General features: G+C 33.8%; 1 protein-coding gene across 1 annotated transcript in view; it reads left to right on the top strand.

Moving 5' to 3' along the window:
• Positions 1 to 17,555, top strand: part of WDR27 (WD repeat domain 27) — a 73,865-nt gene that overhangs the window by 11,076 nt on the left and 45,234 nt on the right. Inside the window, exons 10-20 of the mRNA XM_030944745.1 lie at positions 349 to 416; positions 1,321 to 1,454; positions 2,249 to 2,322; positions 3,830 to 3,908; positions 4,434 to 4,505; positions 5,646 to 5,749; positions 6,868 to 6,957; positions 9,912 to 10,033; positions 10,604 to 10,737; positions 13,133 to 13,230; positions 13,534 to 13,655. Coding sequence (XP_030800605.1) covers positions 349 to 416; positions 1,321 to 1,454; positions 2,249 to 2,322; positions 3,830 to 3,908; positions 4,434 to 4,505; positions 5,646 to 5,749; positions 6,868 to 6,957; positions 9,912 to 10,033; positions 10,604 to 10,737; positions 13,133 to 13,230; positions 13,534 to 13,655 — 1,097 coding nt within the window. The remainder of the gene's footprint in view (positions 1 to 348; positions 417 to 1,320; positions 1,455 to 2,248; positions 2,323 to 3,829; positions 3,909 to 4,433; positions 4,506 to 5,645; positions 5,750 to 6,867; positions 6,958 to 9,911; positions 10,034 to 10,603; positions 10,738 to 13,132; positions 13,231 to 13,533; positions 13,656 to 17,555) is intronic.

The following is a 17,555-nucleotide window of genomic DNA, read 5'->3' as shown; positions in this document are numbered from 1 at the left end:
CAATACAAACCAAATGTTTTTTAAAAATGTTTTTTTCCCTAGTAGTTTTTATATGTTTTCCTGGCCCTGGTGACTTTTCTCAGAAGACACGTTGGTGCTAGATCTGTGTAGTGGCTAGCCATGGATTTTTATTCAATTTTGCAGTTCATAAGTGTTAAATACAAGTGTTAAATACAAGTTATTCTACTCCATTATAATTTGAGGATAAAATAGAAGTATATGCTCTGAAGAGAATGGGTTAGGGTCGTGTCAGATTAGTATAAGTGATTTTTTTGTGTGTCATAGAGATAAGTTTTTTGTTGTGAAATGCAGGTATTATTTTATAGTACTTTGTTTTTCTTGATAAAGATTACAGTGACCTCAGCATTCAGATTGCCAGATCATGTGCATTAACAAGGAAGGCAGCTAATGGAAAGGTGAGTATACAGTAAACGTTGCTTTAATAAATGTTAACAGTTACAGTTATTTTCCATAAATATTTACACATTTTGCTAACAGATTAGTGCACAGATTTGTGTCATTTAATATGACTTACATGGTAATCTCTTTGAAGAGGGTTGATTCTTCATTATGGAATCTGCTATTTTGAAGCTCTCACAGGTTATATACAGTCTAAAGTGATTAATAAGGAAAAGGTGAATTGTTACAGTGTTCAGGATGTACCTTAAATGTCAAGAATGACCATTGAAGAAGCAAAGGAAATATTTTAAGAGGAAAAAAAAAAATGTTATACTTGTTTCTCAAAAAAAATGTTAGGATGTGCTACTTCTGAATCCTTCTAAAGTATCTGTCAAAACTATTTGAGTTGTGAGAAAATTTCTGTTGGAAGTCACTAAAAGTGATTTTAAGAAAATGGAAGGCCATTCTTATCTGTATACTCCATTTTTGATATTGCAGTTTTCCTGCAGAGGTAAGCTCAATCTAGGCTACATATTTAACATAGAAGTCTTTTTCTTTAGAGAAGTATTTTGTTTAAATTCAGCTCTTAGCATGTTTTCATCATGTTGCTGAAGCCATTCTTCCATGTGTACTTCGTCACAACTCTTACTGCAGAATTGTCTCCAGTGTAGGTGGTGTTGGAATTTCTGTCACTGTTATGTGTGTAAGTTTGTTAAAACACATTTAAGAAACATAGGCGTATTTTTGAAGGATTGCTTTAAACACTCTACCACTTAATGCTCTTCATTACTAAATCCATGGATATTTTTATTAATTTTTATAAATTTCAGAAATTGATTTTATTTTTCTTTATAAATGCATTATGTTTTGAACTTAAGTTATTTGAGTAAATGGAGTGTTAATCTATGGTGATTGCTGCAGGTTTTATGCTTGATTGCTTCAATGTTTGAAGATGTGATTGCTGTGTTGGAAGTTAACCTTGCTGCATTGGTGAGAACTCAGCACAATGATCTTCTCCCACGTGGAAATGAGAAAAGCCTATCAGTTATTGCCAGGTACAGAATTATTAAATGTTTTCTCTCCATGTTGGATGATGGATTTGTTTACCTGGCACTACAGTGTGTCATGAGGTTTTCTGCAGTGCTACTTGCTGACATGGTTTGGTTTTAGTTTTTTTTCTTATCATGCTTTAGTTGTATTGAGAGGGAGAAATCACAGAATCACAGAATGGTTGAGTTTGGAAGGCACCTCTTCAGGTCATCTTGTCCAACTACCCCACTCAAGCAGAGCCACTTGGAGACATTTGCCCATCACAATGTCCAAACAACTTTAGAATATGTCAGTGGTGGGAGATGCCACAACCCCTCTGGGCATTCTGTGCCCGTGCCCAGTCCCCTTCACAGGAAATAAGTGTTTCCTAGTGTTCAGAGAGAACCTCCTGTGTTTCATTTTTTATGTATTGCCTCTTGTCCTGCTGCTGGGTTTAGGGCACAGAGCCTGGCTCTAGAGTCTGCTTTACAGCCTGTACTGCTGCATGGGCTCGTTCCTCCTCTGCTGCAGGACTTTGCCTTTCACATTGTTGAGCTCCACAAGGTTGCTGTCAGTCCATTTATGCAGACAATAAATGTCTCCCTGGATGACAACACAACCTTCTGCTCTTTAAGACACTGCTCTCAGCTTTGAGTCATCAGCAAACATGGTGAGAGTCACTCTGCTCCCTTATCCAGATTATTAATGCAGATTTTGAATACAGACAAATAACTAAAAAGGAGTTTTGGCACCTTTTTCTAATCTGACATTTTTGTTCATTGCATTGATCAATTGTTTTGTGCTTCATTTTATAACTTAGGTGTACTTTATTAGCAAATTCTCCATTGTGTAAAGGTTTAAAGAACATGAAAGGACCTTCCAGTAAAACACTTGGTAAGTATAAACCAATTCTGAAATTAATTAATTAAGTTATATTTTTAAAAACAGTAGTTGACTTCCAGCTGGCTTGTGCCTAATACAATCAGTAAGTTGATTTTTGTTTTAAGTATACATTATATTATATTTTTACTTCAGTAGGAAGAATTTTAGACTTCTGTTAATATTTCATATCGTACACATCTAATTGTCGTTAAAATTACGGTTATAAGTATTTTTCTTTTTTAAAAAACCACTGTCTGAGAATTTTCTGTGAATTTTAAAAGTGTTAGAGTGTCGAAGGCTTACATTTTTGTAAGTCATTCTTATTCCCTAGCATGCAGTAAATTTTTCTGTATAATTTGTCAATTTTTTCTTTGGTTATGAAATATACCAAACAGATGTATTGGTATATTTTGTTGTTCTGAATAATCTTCTGCCAATACTGGATGTTTAGGAAGTTAATTTTTGTCTCAATGTTCTACTGCCTAAAAAAAGAGATCTGACGTCCAGTTGCCATTGAAGCACTTGTAGCTTTTTTTGGTGAGCAAAAATATGATTCAAAAAATATCAAAAAAAGATGTTTTCATCCTTACCATTTGCATGTATTGTGCCTGTTAGAATGTCAAAGGTTGTATCTCTAAGGTTTCATGGTATTTTCAGAATGCATCTACAGAGTTTTATCTAGGATTCCAGGCTGCCTTGGACACACAGCACTGACAACTGTGCTGCCTTTGTTGACATCTCATGATCAGATAGATAAGTGCTGTAATGAAATCCTTTGGTCTTTTAAGGTGTATGGTACTGGGAGCTTCTCAGGAGGGGCCTTTTTTGTTCCTCATTGCTGCATTAAGAGAAAGTATAGTTAGTGGCATTTGATGGGACTTTTACCCTCAGGATAGGAGGTTGGGTAAATGTATCCTGATGCATCTGGTTTTTTTCCCTTGGAATATCAACAAAATTTCCCCCTTTACAATGTTTGTTTGTTTAGTTTGTTTCTGCTGATATGAAATATTCAGTTTGGAGCTGAGGGGTGCCCACTGGCCTTCCTAGTACAGCACTGGGCATGCAGAGATTACCCATGACCTGAGCCATGTAGGAGCACAAATACTTATAGGTACCCACCAGTCAGCTGGTTAATGATCTTTAGATCCGTTCCTTAGTCCAAATATAGGCTGTGAATGCATTATAGCTAATGCATACAAAGTCTAAGCAGAGGCAGTTAGAAAACACATTTTCTAACTGAAATGAATGGTGAAAAAAGTGATTCAGAACAGTATTCTTGCTACTTCAAAGTTTAAAGTTCCTACTTATTCATGTAACTGGAGGAGGGATGTTATACAATGTAACAGTTCATATATCTTTCCTTTTCTCAGTAATCATTATTTTAGGGTGATTGGTCATTTATGTGTTTTGTAACATAAGGGAACATCAAGTATCTATATTGTGCAAAAGTATCTACTTTCACTGTAAAAATATAATGTTAAAAAAACATTTTAATGTAAATTAAATTATTTTCCTGCAGGAGTGAAGAAAACAGTGAAGGATAAACCGTTGGTTTTCCATAATAAAATTAAGTCATCAGGATATAGAGCAGCACCACGGTCAGTAGAAATATCACTGCTTTCTCTGTCTTATTGGTGTGTGATATTATTTCACTTAACTATGTAGTCTCATGATTGTGAAATTAGTCACCTGTGAAAAATAGTTATGGTGGTATCAAAGAAAAGAATTTAAAAAACATACTGTAAACCAAAATGTTCACAGCTTCTGCTCATTGTCCAACTTCCATTTGAAATCCATATTTTAAACGGAAATGATTCTTTCATCGGACTAGGCTCTTGTTTTCGCAGCTTGCAGAAAGTATTGTCTGAGAACTTTATTTGTATGAATTTTGACCTTCAGAATATGCTATTCAACAGATAAGTCACAGAAATCAAGGTCCAAACTCAGGCATTAAAATATTAGACATTTATATTGTCATCAAAGTGTACATTCTCTTATCTATTGACATTACCCACAGATGTAAATAATAAGAAGGAAATAGGATTGCTTTTGTTTGAAAAAAGCTGTTTCTCCCATGCAAGGTTTAATATTTCATATAAGAGTGTATGTTTTCTCTCTCGTAGAATGGCCATGTTTTCTCCAAATACTAACCTGAAAAAAAAAGAGGTATCAAAGTGGAAGACAAGTTGTAAATGGTAGGTCATCTAATGACTGTTAAAGGAGGAACAAATTAAAACAACTTTAAGAAATTAAAAATGGTTCTGTCATTGGAACTTTTTAGTAAGGGTTGCCACTAGAACTAAGGCTTGGTAAATTTGATATAAAAATTTATCACTGCAGCAAGTGATTTGGTTTATCAGACTGTGAATTAAACTTGAGTGCTTCATATAAAAGAAAATATGCATATCTATTTTCTTAGATTTGTGTTGGTAGGAAGAACAGGTGCTAAATATGGTTGGAAGCTAAGTCTAACATGTTCTTAAGCTGCAGTTCTAGTCTGAAAAATAACTGAATGTGGCAGAGGGAGAAGTGATTTCAGATCATGTCCCTCATTCACCCCTAAAAATCTTGTTACCTAAAGTTAATGCAAACTTACTCCAATGGATTTAAACAGATTATGTGCAATAGTATAAATTGACCAGTGGAATCTTTATCACTGGTCAAAAAGAACAAATGTTTTTCTAAAGCTGGCATTTTCATGTTAATTTGTATGGAATGTTAAATGGGGATATTGCACACATTTTTTCTCTTTACTCCTATGTAGTTTTTCCTTTATGTAATACAAACATGAAAGTAAAGAATGATTGATGCCATAATTTTTCTCATTTAAAAAGAGATGTTAAAGTGTTAAGAAACCCACTTAATAGCTCAAGACTAAGTTTTTGTAAAGCTTGCACACATAGGAAGCCTTTACATGAGTACTTCAGATAATTTCAACTTTGTTTTAGCACTGTTTTATATAGGTTAAGCTACTTAGTATTTTAAGTTTGGTGTGAGTTTTTTATTTAAATTGCTTTTTTTTTTAGCTAATACTGCATTTTTCCACAAGGTCTTTGTAAACAAGGTAGAGTTGATATTCTTTAAATACTTTTGTGACTTAAGAAATTCTTTTTTTGCCAGATACTGTTAATTCTTGATCTTGTGAATTCATACCTCTTACTGGTAGGAGTAGTTTAAATATAACAGTTTAAAATGAATTTGGCTTCTACATTGGATTTGACGTATTTTTTCCAGCAAATATTTATATAAAGATGTTTAGAATAATTCCCAAAGCACATTTATTTCATAACTGAAATGAAGATGTACTAATTTCTTTCTTTTTTCCTTCTTTGAAGCAAAAATAAAGAATATCCATTGGAAAGTTATCCTCCAATCAAATATGAGAAAGAGATATCTGTTACTTGTAAACCAACCCCAATTTTTTGTGTTCAATATTCTGGTAAGTACAGGCTTTATAAAAAGTGCAGTTGTGTCAGTGTGAAGAAAGAAATGAAAAATTTGTGTGGCATAGTTTCTAAAGACTGGGAATTTAGTGTGGATAAATTCACAGAAAAGTTTCTGGCAATACCACATACTGTTTGATCATAATTTTTATCTTGCAAAACCATGCAAGCTGTTGCTACATATGCAACAGGACTCTATTTCTGATTTTATGTCTTATTTCCTTTTGAATTTATTCTTTGACTTTCCCATTACTACTTGAAAATTAAGAGTTCTTTCACTAAGGAATTTAGTTTCTAGCACATTTACTTAGTTTCATTAGGGCGTATAAAATACTGAAGTTCTGTTTCAAAATACTCATATTTCTTATATAAATATTATTCAATTATTGTAAATTGAAATATTAAAAAAGGAATTCTCCTATGTGACCCAAAGAGGCATTTTTCTTAACTGTTTTGGATAAATGACTCTTGGTTTAGTCAGTTACAATGTAAATATGATTAAGCAGAAAGCACTTCCTAGATTAGCAATCAAGCATTCTACCACGTATATAATTATGTCAATGTACACCCTGCAAGGCAAAATATTTTCAAAATATTTAAAAACTTAAATATCTGTAAATGTTTTGAGGACAAGAACAACTTTCATCTTCAGGAAATAAAAACAATTAGATGCAATCAGTAACTTTGCTAAAATATATTCCATCTTTGTTCCCTAGAGAGTTTTGCTAGTATGTTGTAAGTATAAATCTTCTTTTAGTTTGAGGAAGAAACATCTTTCTCTCTTTTTCTCTTTGTCTCTCCCACACTCATGCATGCACACACAGTCTTAAATAACCTCAGTAAAGCAAAAAATTCAGATTTTACTTTTTTGAGTTAAAAAAATTATGTTATTTAGAGAATATGTCAGGACCACAAATGAATTTGCCTACAAAATCCTACCAAATTCTGCAACACTAATTGGTGATGTTCATAAAAAGCCAGTGTTAAACATACTAAATTAATATCTGGGTTTTGTTTTGTTGTAGTGACATACATGATTTTTATGATTAAAAGAGGAAGCATATTAGCTTCTTTTTGCTTTCAGATGTAAATCATTAAATGCTCTTCTTTGTAGGGGATGGAGAGCTGCTAGCTTGTGGCCAGGCTGACAAAACTGTGCTGATATTCAATGCCAATCTCACTGATGTGCATAATGTTTTTTCAGGTAAGTTTATGAATTATATTATAAAAGATATGAGTTGAGTTGATGGTTGAGTTTGGTCTAAAATGGCATGGATGCCACTTACATCACCCTGATAACAAGAGAGAGGAAGTACTGATGATTCAAGATGTAAAATTTATTTCTCTGATTGCTTAATTTTGTCCTAGAATTAAAGTGACTACCAGGGGTTCACATTTCTCAATTTTTTGTGGGGTAAGAAGCAATCTATGATGATATATAATGAAATCTTCATCATGATGTATAATATGTATTACAATAATTAAAGAGAGAAAAAAAAGGCAATATATTGCAATAATAATGCATGTGTATATTGTAGCAGTATGTTCTGATAGTTTATTAGCCAAAAAAATTGACTGTGATGACTTGGCAAAATATGTGTTTGCTTTGCAACTCCGGGCTTCTAGCGAATAACCATTTAAACAAAGAGGAACTATTCCAAAGAAGAAATCCAAAACAACAAAAGTGTATGCATGTGTAAACGTGTGCTTTTAAATGAGTCTTCAACACCAGATTGTGTCTAAATTTCTACAATAACAATATGTTAAATTTTTAATAACTGTAAATGTTATGACTTTATTTGGTCCTGCTGCATGAATTTTCTGTGAAACCTCATAATGGAAAATAAATGTTTTTACTATCTGACCCTAACAAGTATTAAAACCAGACTACTTAAAGATATTTTAGAGAATTATTTCTAAGTAAATAACCCTGAAAACTGATTTGTGAAAACAGTTTTTCTTTTTGAGTAATTTTCATTATATTTAGTGCAAGAAGTGACATTAAGGAGGCAACATTACTGATATTATCCTTCTTGTGTGAGGAAATTGATAAAAATATGCCTTGTGGACAGTCTCTTTTTTCTACAATATCAAGTTCTTAAGTTTTTCACTGACTTACTTCATTGATACCTTTAATCATTTATGTTTTTTGTTTTGGTTTTTTTTTAATAATGCACATGTCTGAAAAGCAATGTAAACCATATTCTAACATGTATGTAGTTCTTTCCAAACGCAACGTAAATGTTGAACTGCCAGGTGAAGTAATGCATGGTATTAGGAACCACAAACCATTAGTTGCCTGCTTGTTTCATTCACATATTTTTTCTGTGTTCAGATTACCATGTAGTCACCTGTTTACTTTCTACTTTTGATACTCTTATTTTAGAAGTGTCATATTTGTTTTCGTGAAAAATCACGATGCATTATTCTTACTTAGAGTTGCAATCAATGGCTATGTAAAATTTTCTTTTTTTCAAGAAATGAAGATTGTATCTATTCTGGTAAAAAATTTCAGTTTCAAGGCAGCATTAACATCTGAATATTGCTCCTTATCAAAAGTCATGGCTCTATAAGGCAGCATCAGAGGAATGATATAACAGCAGTTTTGCTCTTAGCCCGATTTATTCAGCCTTGTTCCCTGAAGGGTTGAGTTACAGTTTTAAGTAGTTCTGCATTCTTCTTCAGTGGTGACTCTTCAGGTGTCTGTGTCCTGTAGTGAAGTGCAGGTAATGTTGAACAGCTGTAAAGAGTTACAGCCAGCATGGCCTTTCTGAAGAAGTCTTTTTAGAAAACCAGCTGCTATTCTTCTCAATGTGCTCTAGGGCTGGGGAGCCCTGAGTAATGCCTGTTTTGAATTTTACTGGGCTCTTTCAAGCCAGCTGGCATCTCCTTCACTGTGCTTTGGGACTGTGGGGCCTGGAGAGCACAGATTCTTAAGCTTTTTGCATGGCTCTTCCAATTTTCCAAACCTCAGATTTTCCTAAGGTTTCTCAGGTTCCTTACTACTTTGGAAAACAGTTTTGTATATTCTGTTGTGGTTTTCTTTTTTTTTTTTTTTTTTTTTTTTTTTTTTTTTTTTTTTTTTTTTGTTTGTTTGTTTGTTTGATTTGTGTTGTGTGTTGGTTTTTTTCCTTTAATGCAGATTATTCAAGGCTTCCAAATATTTTTAGAAAATCAAAGCCTTTAAATAAATCTTTCTGTTGTGAACAAAATGAGAATAATACTTACATGTGTATTTGTGCAGTACCTGTGCAGTTTTCTGGTGATAATTCTACAGCTGTTTGGTAACTGGGAATTAAAAGATCTCATTTATAAGACTTTTTGTAGACATATGTCTACAAAATGAAATATCTCAATTGTTGCGATATATTTAATAGCCTTCCTGTAATTTAAAGCAAACTATTTTTTTAATATAAAACTTACATTGAGTAAAGATAAAATGTGCACAAGAGGGCAGCATAAGAACTTTGAATGTTTTAGGGCTAGATGAAATTAATCAGACTTCATCTGGCAAATTGCAATAACATGCATCACAGTCTGTAAAACTTGATTGGCATGTTCTTTTTTGATCTTTTTTTTTCAACTTCAACATAATGTTGGATCAAATTAATAATTTTAGCTTTTGACTATTGTTTCTGACTTTTAAAGTTTTTTCTTTCTCAGTTTACAATCTTGTTTTTAACAAGCCATTGAAGTGGCATGCTCATTTTATTTATAAGCCAAAAATAGCTAGCTCAGTAATAAAAGGTTAATAAAAAACCTCAAAGTACTTCAACTGTTTTTGGTGTCTTAAGGGGTTTCCAGACCATGTTTAATATAAAATTTCATTATAATATAATACTCAGGGTTTTTTTCCAATACTGAATCTTTGGTTAAATTTAATTTCAAGGGTATTTCTTGAGATTGCTCTCCCAATAACTTTGAAAAATTAGAGTTGGAATTATCTTTGTCTGTTCATTAATGAGAGACATTACAATGAGAAACATCCTGTGTGTTTTGGTGGAATGAAATTTCAATAGCTGGTTTACTGTTACTGGTTTTAATCCAACAATTTGAAACCTGTACTTAGAATGTATTTTAATGTTGTGCATAATTATATTAAAACAATACAAGTAACTAGAGAAATTTATTAATGCAAGACATTATTATTTTTATTAGGTCATGATGGTGCAGTTAACTCTGTTGGCTGGAGTCATGACAGGAAGTGGTTAGTTTCTGCATCAGAAGACAGAACTGTAAGGGTCTGGTCAGTCTGCAATAAGGAACCTGCCCTAATTCTGGTAAGTGGAAACTTCCATTTATTTGGACACAGAGAATATTATTTTGCACTTTTATCTACTTCTGTTTTAAAAGCTTTGTAGAAAGAACCAATTTCTAGAGCTACTGAGTGGTGACTCCCACTGATTTAATGATCTGGGTGATCTCTATTGACTTCAAATTAGGTTTTTCTCATGATAATTTAGGAAAAGAAAAAATCAACCTTGTTAAAAAAAATCCTGGTGGACATGTCTAGAAATTTTAGTTTTATTGTCTGGTCGGTATGTAATATTTCCATTGGCTCAGCTTTGCTTGACTTTAGTCCACACCCCAGTTCAAAAAGAAGTTCAGAGGATGAAGCTAAATTGTATTAGATTCAATTGACTACAGATATTCTGCCAGCTAATTTAAGAAGAATTAAATCTTTTTTTTTTCAGAATAATAGATGTCAAAAATAAGAAGGGCCACCATGTAGAGTTTAACCTCCTGGCCTGTGATCAGGATGATAGGGATGTTCTGCCTTAACCCAAGGAATCTCTGACAAAAAATATTTATGTTTGAATCCATTCTTAACAAATTCCTTTATGTTTCAGGGTAAAGAGAAGTTCCATAAGACTGTACGCTTTGCACAGTTTTATTTTATCGATACATTTATATTGCTGTGTTGTGGAGCTGAATTTCATCTATTAAGTTTCCATCTAGATACAACCAAGGATGACCTAAAACGGTGAGTTCATTAACAGACCAGTGAAAGTTCTTGTAAAGTTTGATCTGCGATTTTGTGTGAGGTGAGGTAAGCTGAGGGGGAAAAACTATTACAGAAGATAAAAAGCTGAATAAATAATAAAAGCTACTTCCAAAATATCTTTGTTTTGAATGGAAGAACAAAAAGAATTAGGGCTACAACACTGAAGTCTTAGTTGATATTTTGAGTGGTATGTTTTTGTCTGTTGATGATATTAGACAGTATTGGACTGCATCCTTAGAAGGGAAAAGCTAGTCTATTTTCTTCCTCTATTTCCTTTGTAGTTTTGCTGCTGCACAGAAAAATGTACTAAGCACAAGCTTAAATATGTTTAGGAATAGGAGTGCTTTCCTGGGTTGAGGCATGAAGCTGGTATGTGGAACTTCACTGAAATGTTAAATGGTCAGACAGAATTATGTAATAGTTTTCTTCCATAATCTGCTTACCTAGTTTGTTTTACTTGTTAATTCTTAGTTTATGGGGATATTAATAAACCAATGAAAAGGTAACCCAAATTGCTACATAAACTTTAATTTCTAAGAGACAAGCATGAATGTACAGTGTCCAGCTCAGTGTGTCCACAATATCTGCCTGAATTTTAAATGAGTTACACTTGGAATTTAAGATATATAGGACATGTAGCAAATGCATTGTGTCAAAAAACCCCTCTTAAACATGATAAAATTCCTCTTTTTTTTTTTTTAATAGTGGGTACTCTTCTATATCCCCCTCCCTCTGTTACTTTGGTTCAGTTATCTCATAACTTCTATTTTATGAATTTCAGTTTACTGTTGGTTGATTTTCTTTCTATGTGAAATTCTATCTGTGTCATGCCCTGTGAGGTATTTATCTGTGGAGTAGTCTGCAGTGTAGAAGCAAGGTACTTCAGCCAATTCAAACAATTGTTCTGGCATTTGGGAAAAACTTTACTGTTTTAATCAGCTTCTTTCAGCATGGTAAATTGGACCAGAGGAAACTTCATACTGCCTTCATTAGATTGTACCTATTTTATCAGTCAGCTTATTTAAAGTTAGCTTGGGTAGATTTACCCAAAAATAGAAATAAATCATTTGCTCTTGAAGTCTAGTGCAGTTTATTTTTTAGTTTATTTGAATAAAGTACTTGTGGAAACTACAAAAGATTCTTGGATTAAATTGCAAAACACTATGTATTATCTTCTGCTTCACCATCACTATTAAATCATTCTGATGTCCATCTGAGAAGATCAGCAGATCATTGTTAGAGAATAACAACAAAAGGCCAAAACCAAGTCACTAAGCATTTTTCTTTTGAACAGATCTGGCTGATAACCATATTGCTTTTGTCAAATGATCTCAGTTTTGCAAACTTTTAGCATTGTTGGAAAGAAACAGTAATGATTCCTACAGCACGTCATGCATGGACTTTTGTACTTTCATTAGACAGATGTGCTAAAATGCAAGTATGATATTAACTGTTACACAGGAAGTACTTTAACACTGTGCAGACAGTGTCCAGCAATGGCTAAAACCCTGGTGTTTTGATCTCAAGTCTAAAACACAGCACCATACAAGCCGCTATGAGGAAAATTAACTCCATCCCAACCAGACCCAGTACAGTTGTTATTGACTCTGTATTCCTTAGGTGACTTCTATGAAAATCAAACTCTTCTTGCCCCACATATCCATATCCATATCCATATCCATGGAGTTTTGTTTTCTGTTTACTATAAGAATAGATCCATGTTGCCTATGTGGATATATTTCAGTAAACAGAAATTTCTAGTTATATTGGATTACAATGCAGTTTTGTGTTGTCTAATAAAAAAGTCTGAAACTATTTTAAAGGTTTTGGCATGTTTGCCACCGCTGCATGGAGCTGGCAGGTAACCCACAGGACCTTAAAGAGTTTTCTGTATGTTGGGAAGAAAAACTTCTTTCGTAGTGTATGATCAGCCCCTTATTCCCCTCCTGTCTGAGTGGAAATTATTCTTTCCTCACTGTTTTCATTCTTTCCTCACTGTTTTCTCCTCGTATTTTTCCTGATTGCCCTATCATCAGCACATTAAATGCTACACTGAAGTCAGTGGCATATCTGCTTTCTGAACATAGGTACTTGACAGACTTTAATCTCTTCAACATTTTCAGTATACATACAGGATTATTTTACTGTTTCATGTTGATGGACAATAAACCTTCTGTATATGAATATCATGAGTTTTTTTCATCCAAATGAGTTTGGTTACGAAGTTTTTAGCAGAGTTCAACAATAAGGCAAAAGATCTGTCACTTTAATTTTTTAATAATGAAAGAAAGCATTTTGATTTGTGGTTCCAGCAGGAATTTACAAATTGTAACTAATTTCATTAACACAAGCATTGATTTGATATTCTTTGCAGATACAAACAGAGGAGTGTTTGCAAATTGGTACAGAAATTTCCCATGACTTCAGCAATGGAGATTACTAGCCTTTCAGCAGTAAATGAATTCTATTCTTGTATCCTTTGTATTTCTTATTTTCTTTGTAGTTCTTTGGACTTAATGACATGGACATCAGCTAAAGTAAGTAGCATTTGATGATTTACTACTCCTTTTCTATTGGAGTAAAAACTTGTAATTTTTTATGATGTTGAACTTCATCCTTAGACATAAATTTTTAGTGCCGTAAGTTTTTTGGTGTTGCTCATAGAGCAATAAATACAACAGAGTTTATATTTATGTTTATTTATCTGTATTTTTATCTGTCTATATGCTTTTTTTCCTTTGGATAAGTTTAACTTTAACACAGAGAACTGTACAGATATTGTACTTACAGCTGGCAGCAACCGAGCATTGGAAGTTTTTGACCTCAATGCAGGCTGCAGCGCAGCAGTGATACAGGAAGCTCATGTTAGATCAGTCCATCAGATCTGCCAAAATAAGGTACATACTTTATTGAATCGTATTTGTAGTACCACTACAGCATCAACAACAAAGAAATCAGAGGCTAAAAGTAGAATTGGTAGTAATCAGTAAGTTTTTATATGTTGGGGAGGATGGGCAAGACCATGAGTCTGTGTGATAGGTCCATACAGATTTCATTTGTTCTCTAGTGTAAAGGAGGGAGCAGTGAGACTGATTGAATGATCTTGCTATTAGAGAAGTGTTTATTATCTTTTGCCTTACTTGTGCTAAACTGTAGTACTGTAGTTCAACAGGAATTTTTCCTTATGTAAGTGTTCTCTTCTGAAGCTCAATCTGACACCATGTGATTTATTCTGAAACTTTGGAAACAGCAATCAAAAAAAATTTCTCAGTACTACAATAGAATAGATGACTTAAAACCCCTCATCCTTGCTCTTCTTTTTTTTCCTTGAAGACTGATTTGAGTGTTTGTAGTTTTTATGGTAGCATATGTTCTGGAATGCCTGCTGTGTTTGGTCTGGTTGAATGTGGTGCTTCATTCCCAGTTGGAAAGTCCATGCTTCTGTGGGTTTAAAACAGTCCTTGTTATTACTGTTGTAGAACTCTTTGTGGGTTTTCCTTATAGATGTGATCTGGTAAAGCACTTAAAATTGTGCTAACTATTTCAGTACTGTTTGTAACACATATAGGCTTAAAGTTCTGGCTTTTCTTTTTGCTGGGTCAGCTTAGTGCCTTCAGGTTATTTAATCAAGAAAAACTCTAAAGCTGTGGGCAAGTACTCACTTGGGAAAAAAAACTAGATGTATGTGGTATAGCAAAGAAAACTGACCATTCTGGGGGACAATTCTACATCAAGGTTCTCTATTTTTTCAGTTATATAAAACTAGTACTTTAGATAAGTCAATAGGAAAATTACACATCAACTATTTTATTATATTGGATAGTTTAAAATTATTAGAGCAAATTAGACTTAAAAAATGTGCAGAATGCTGTGTGCAAACTACATCCTGTTTAAAGTATGAAACACACTGGAATCTAAGTTTCTCTGGTGATGAGACATGATTCAATGGAAACAAACCTGTGGAGAGAAACAGTTCATGCTGAAGATCCAGTGCCTACACCCCAAAATTTATGAAGGCTTTCCTTTAGATTATTCAAGGTCTCATTGTGTGGACTAAATACTCATTTGTGGTTGCAGTATATATATATTCTTGAAGTGCATTTTCTAGTTTAGATTCATGCAAATCAGTTCTCATGTTCCAAGACTGTTTTGTGATTCCACTTGGATAATCGTTAGGTGGGCATAATCATAAAATTTACTCTTTAAATGAATAAAAAAGCAAGTCTTTTTTAAGGGTCATGGGAGGTGATAGTGAAAGTATGTTCCAATTAAATGTTGCAGAAACCTGTTAGCAAATTAAAAAATACATAGGATATCCTGGAAACCTAGATGATCATCATGACATTTTCTTATTTTTTGATTTTAGACAAAAACAACTGAAGCAAGTATATGTAATTTGCTGTGTAATGACTTTGATTTTAAATTTTTCTTTTAAACTGTTTTAGAGGTTGTTTGCAATTGCCAGAGTGTGTGAAAATCTTCTCAGCCTTCATTGTTTTGATTAAGCTTATTATAGCAGTCCATTGCTGTTTATACTGAATTTTAAGAGACATAGTAAAATGAATTGATTAACATATCAAAATAATCTTCCTGTTGAGTTTAGGAGTTTAGGAACATCTGAGATATCTGAAATAGATGGCAATTTGAGATCAGACCACAAAGATTCAGAACTTCAGTGTTAATAATGTGTTTGTAATGGTGCAAAATATATTCTTTGAACGGAAAACTGTCATTGTGAGGCACAAATATTTGGATGGTATTATGTTCTGCTAGCACAGTTATAAAGGACACTCAGTTTCAGAGAAGCAGCAAAATTTTCAATTTTCTGTTCAGACCCTTCTGTTTCTGGTTCATTAGTTAGGAAGTCTACTTGATGTGAAGACTGAAAAATGTAATGAGTAACTCTGAAGTTTCAGTCAGGTAACTTTTTCCTAACCATAGTTACAATGTTGGCAAAAGTATAAGATCACCAGAAGGTACAGAATGCTTTCTTATATGTCTATTGATAGATGTCTTTAGCATAAGCCAGCTGCACTCCTTGGATGACAGAAATGGTGCTTATAAGGAATTCAAGAAGGAAAGTGAGATTCTATAGAATCATATCCTCCTTGAGGCCAAATTTTATGTGAAGGTTGCAATGTAGTTAATCTAGAGAGAAGCTGAGAAAGGATTACAGTGGTGGATGAGGAGGCTGATGGGGCAGAAGAAAGGGATTTATCTGTCAGAATGAAAGCATAGTTTCAAGAGTGTGTCTGGGATTTTGCTACTTTTTGCATCAGATTCTCATAAATAATAGATTATCATAAATTGATGGACTATAAAAACACTAAGTGATAAATAAAATTCAGCTTCCATATTATCCCAAATAGTATATATTTTCTTGTCTTCCGTATCAATATTCAGTAGCAAATGTAGTTTGAAGATACAAGTATATATATTAATGAAGTATATTGCTGACAAAATTTCAGGGCAGAGAAGGAGCAAATGGATTGCACTTCTTACCTTTAGTGTTTTCCTGTATTCTGTGTTCTATAGTAAAGGAGTAATGCACAAAGTAAATGTGTATGTGTCTGTAGAACTTTTTGTTTTGGACTCTTGTGACCAGTGCTGGCTGAATCAAGGGTTGGTGAGCAAATATTTTAAAAGCACAAAAAAGTGTGCTCAGTAACTTTTAATGAATACTGTCCTTTAGACTGCTGCTCTTTGTCTTTTGCATTACTCTTTTTTATGGTTATACAGAGCTAATGTGAGAATGTGTAGACTTTGTTGGGAAATGTGTTGCACAGTACATTTTAATTCATCTCTTAGAGCAAGTTATGCACCAGCTTTCCTAATGAATAGGAGATTTCTGGCAGTCAAATACTGATTGCAGGAAATTACCTTGAGGTTTCTGTGATGTATTCAGCCAAATCAAGAAAGTGAATGGTAAGGAAAGGAAAGAAAGTGTTTTAACTGTTTCAATCTGGTTCCTGGGAGAAAGAAGTTTTTAGCCAGCAAAAAGGCTGGGATTTGCCAATGTGGATGTTAAAATATCAGAGGTTTAAAACTGGATTTAATTATTTAAAAGTATGAAGCCAAAATTAGTCTTGTGATGAATGAATGCAATTGCTACTGAAGTCGATGGAATTGGACACTTAGCCCAGGGCTAACAACGACTTACAATTAACTGTTGAAGTAACCTTTGCTCCCTCCCTTTCACTGCCCTTGTTTTCTTCCCTAGACATCCCCTAATGTCTTGTGCAATCACAAAAAGATCTTCCCCTGCTTCACATAATGGATCCCATACCCTGATTTCAGTAATCCCATCAGTCTGTGAGATGCCCCATATAACCTGTCTCACTGTCTGTCCTGGTGGGTGTCACCCCTGGACCAAAGGGCTCATGACTGTCCTGGAACAGCACTGAGAGGACCCAAGGCTGTGCTTTATTTCTCTGACTGGGTTGTGGGACTTCCTCTACATGCTCTTTGCACGCTCTTCCTCTTTGCTCCTTTGCATGTGTGCAGAAAAGCTTTTTTTCACATAATCTAACAAATACTTAGTGTTTATTTCTTAGATGGACTAAATTACCCACTGAGAGGGTGGTTGGTCACTGGACTGGATTCCACAGGGAAGTGGTCCCAACACCAAGTTTGTCAGAGTTCAAGGAGCATCTGGACAATGCTCTTAATCATATGGTGTAATTCTGCAAGGAGCAGGGAGTTGGACTTGATGATTGCTATGGATGTCTTCCATCTCAAGATATTCTATGATTCTATAAATAATAAATGCCATGAGAATAGTTACCTGAAACTGATTT

This window comes from Camarhynchus parvulus, chromosome 3 (genome assembly GCF_901933205.1).
Source record: "Camarhynchus parvulus chromosome 3, STF_HiC, whole genome shotgun sequence".
NCBI classification, from domain to species: Eukaryota; Metazoa; Chordata; class Aves; order Passeriformes; family Thraupidae; genus Camarhynchus; species Camarhynchus parvulus.
The sequence above is the reverse complement of the archived record's forward strand: the minus strand, read 5'-3'. Positions and strand labels throughout refer to the sequence as shown.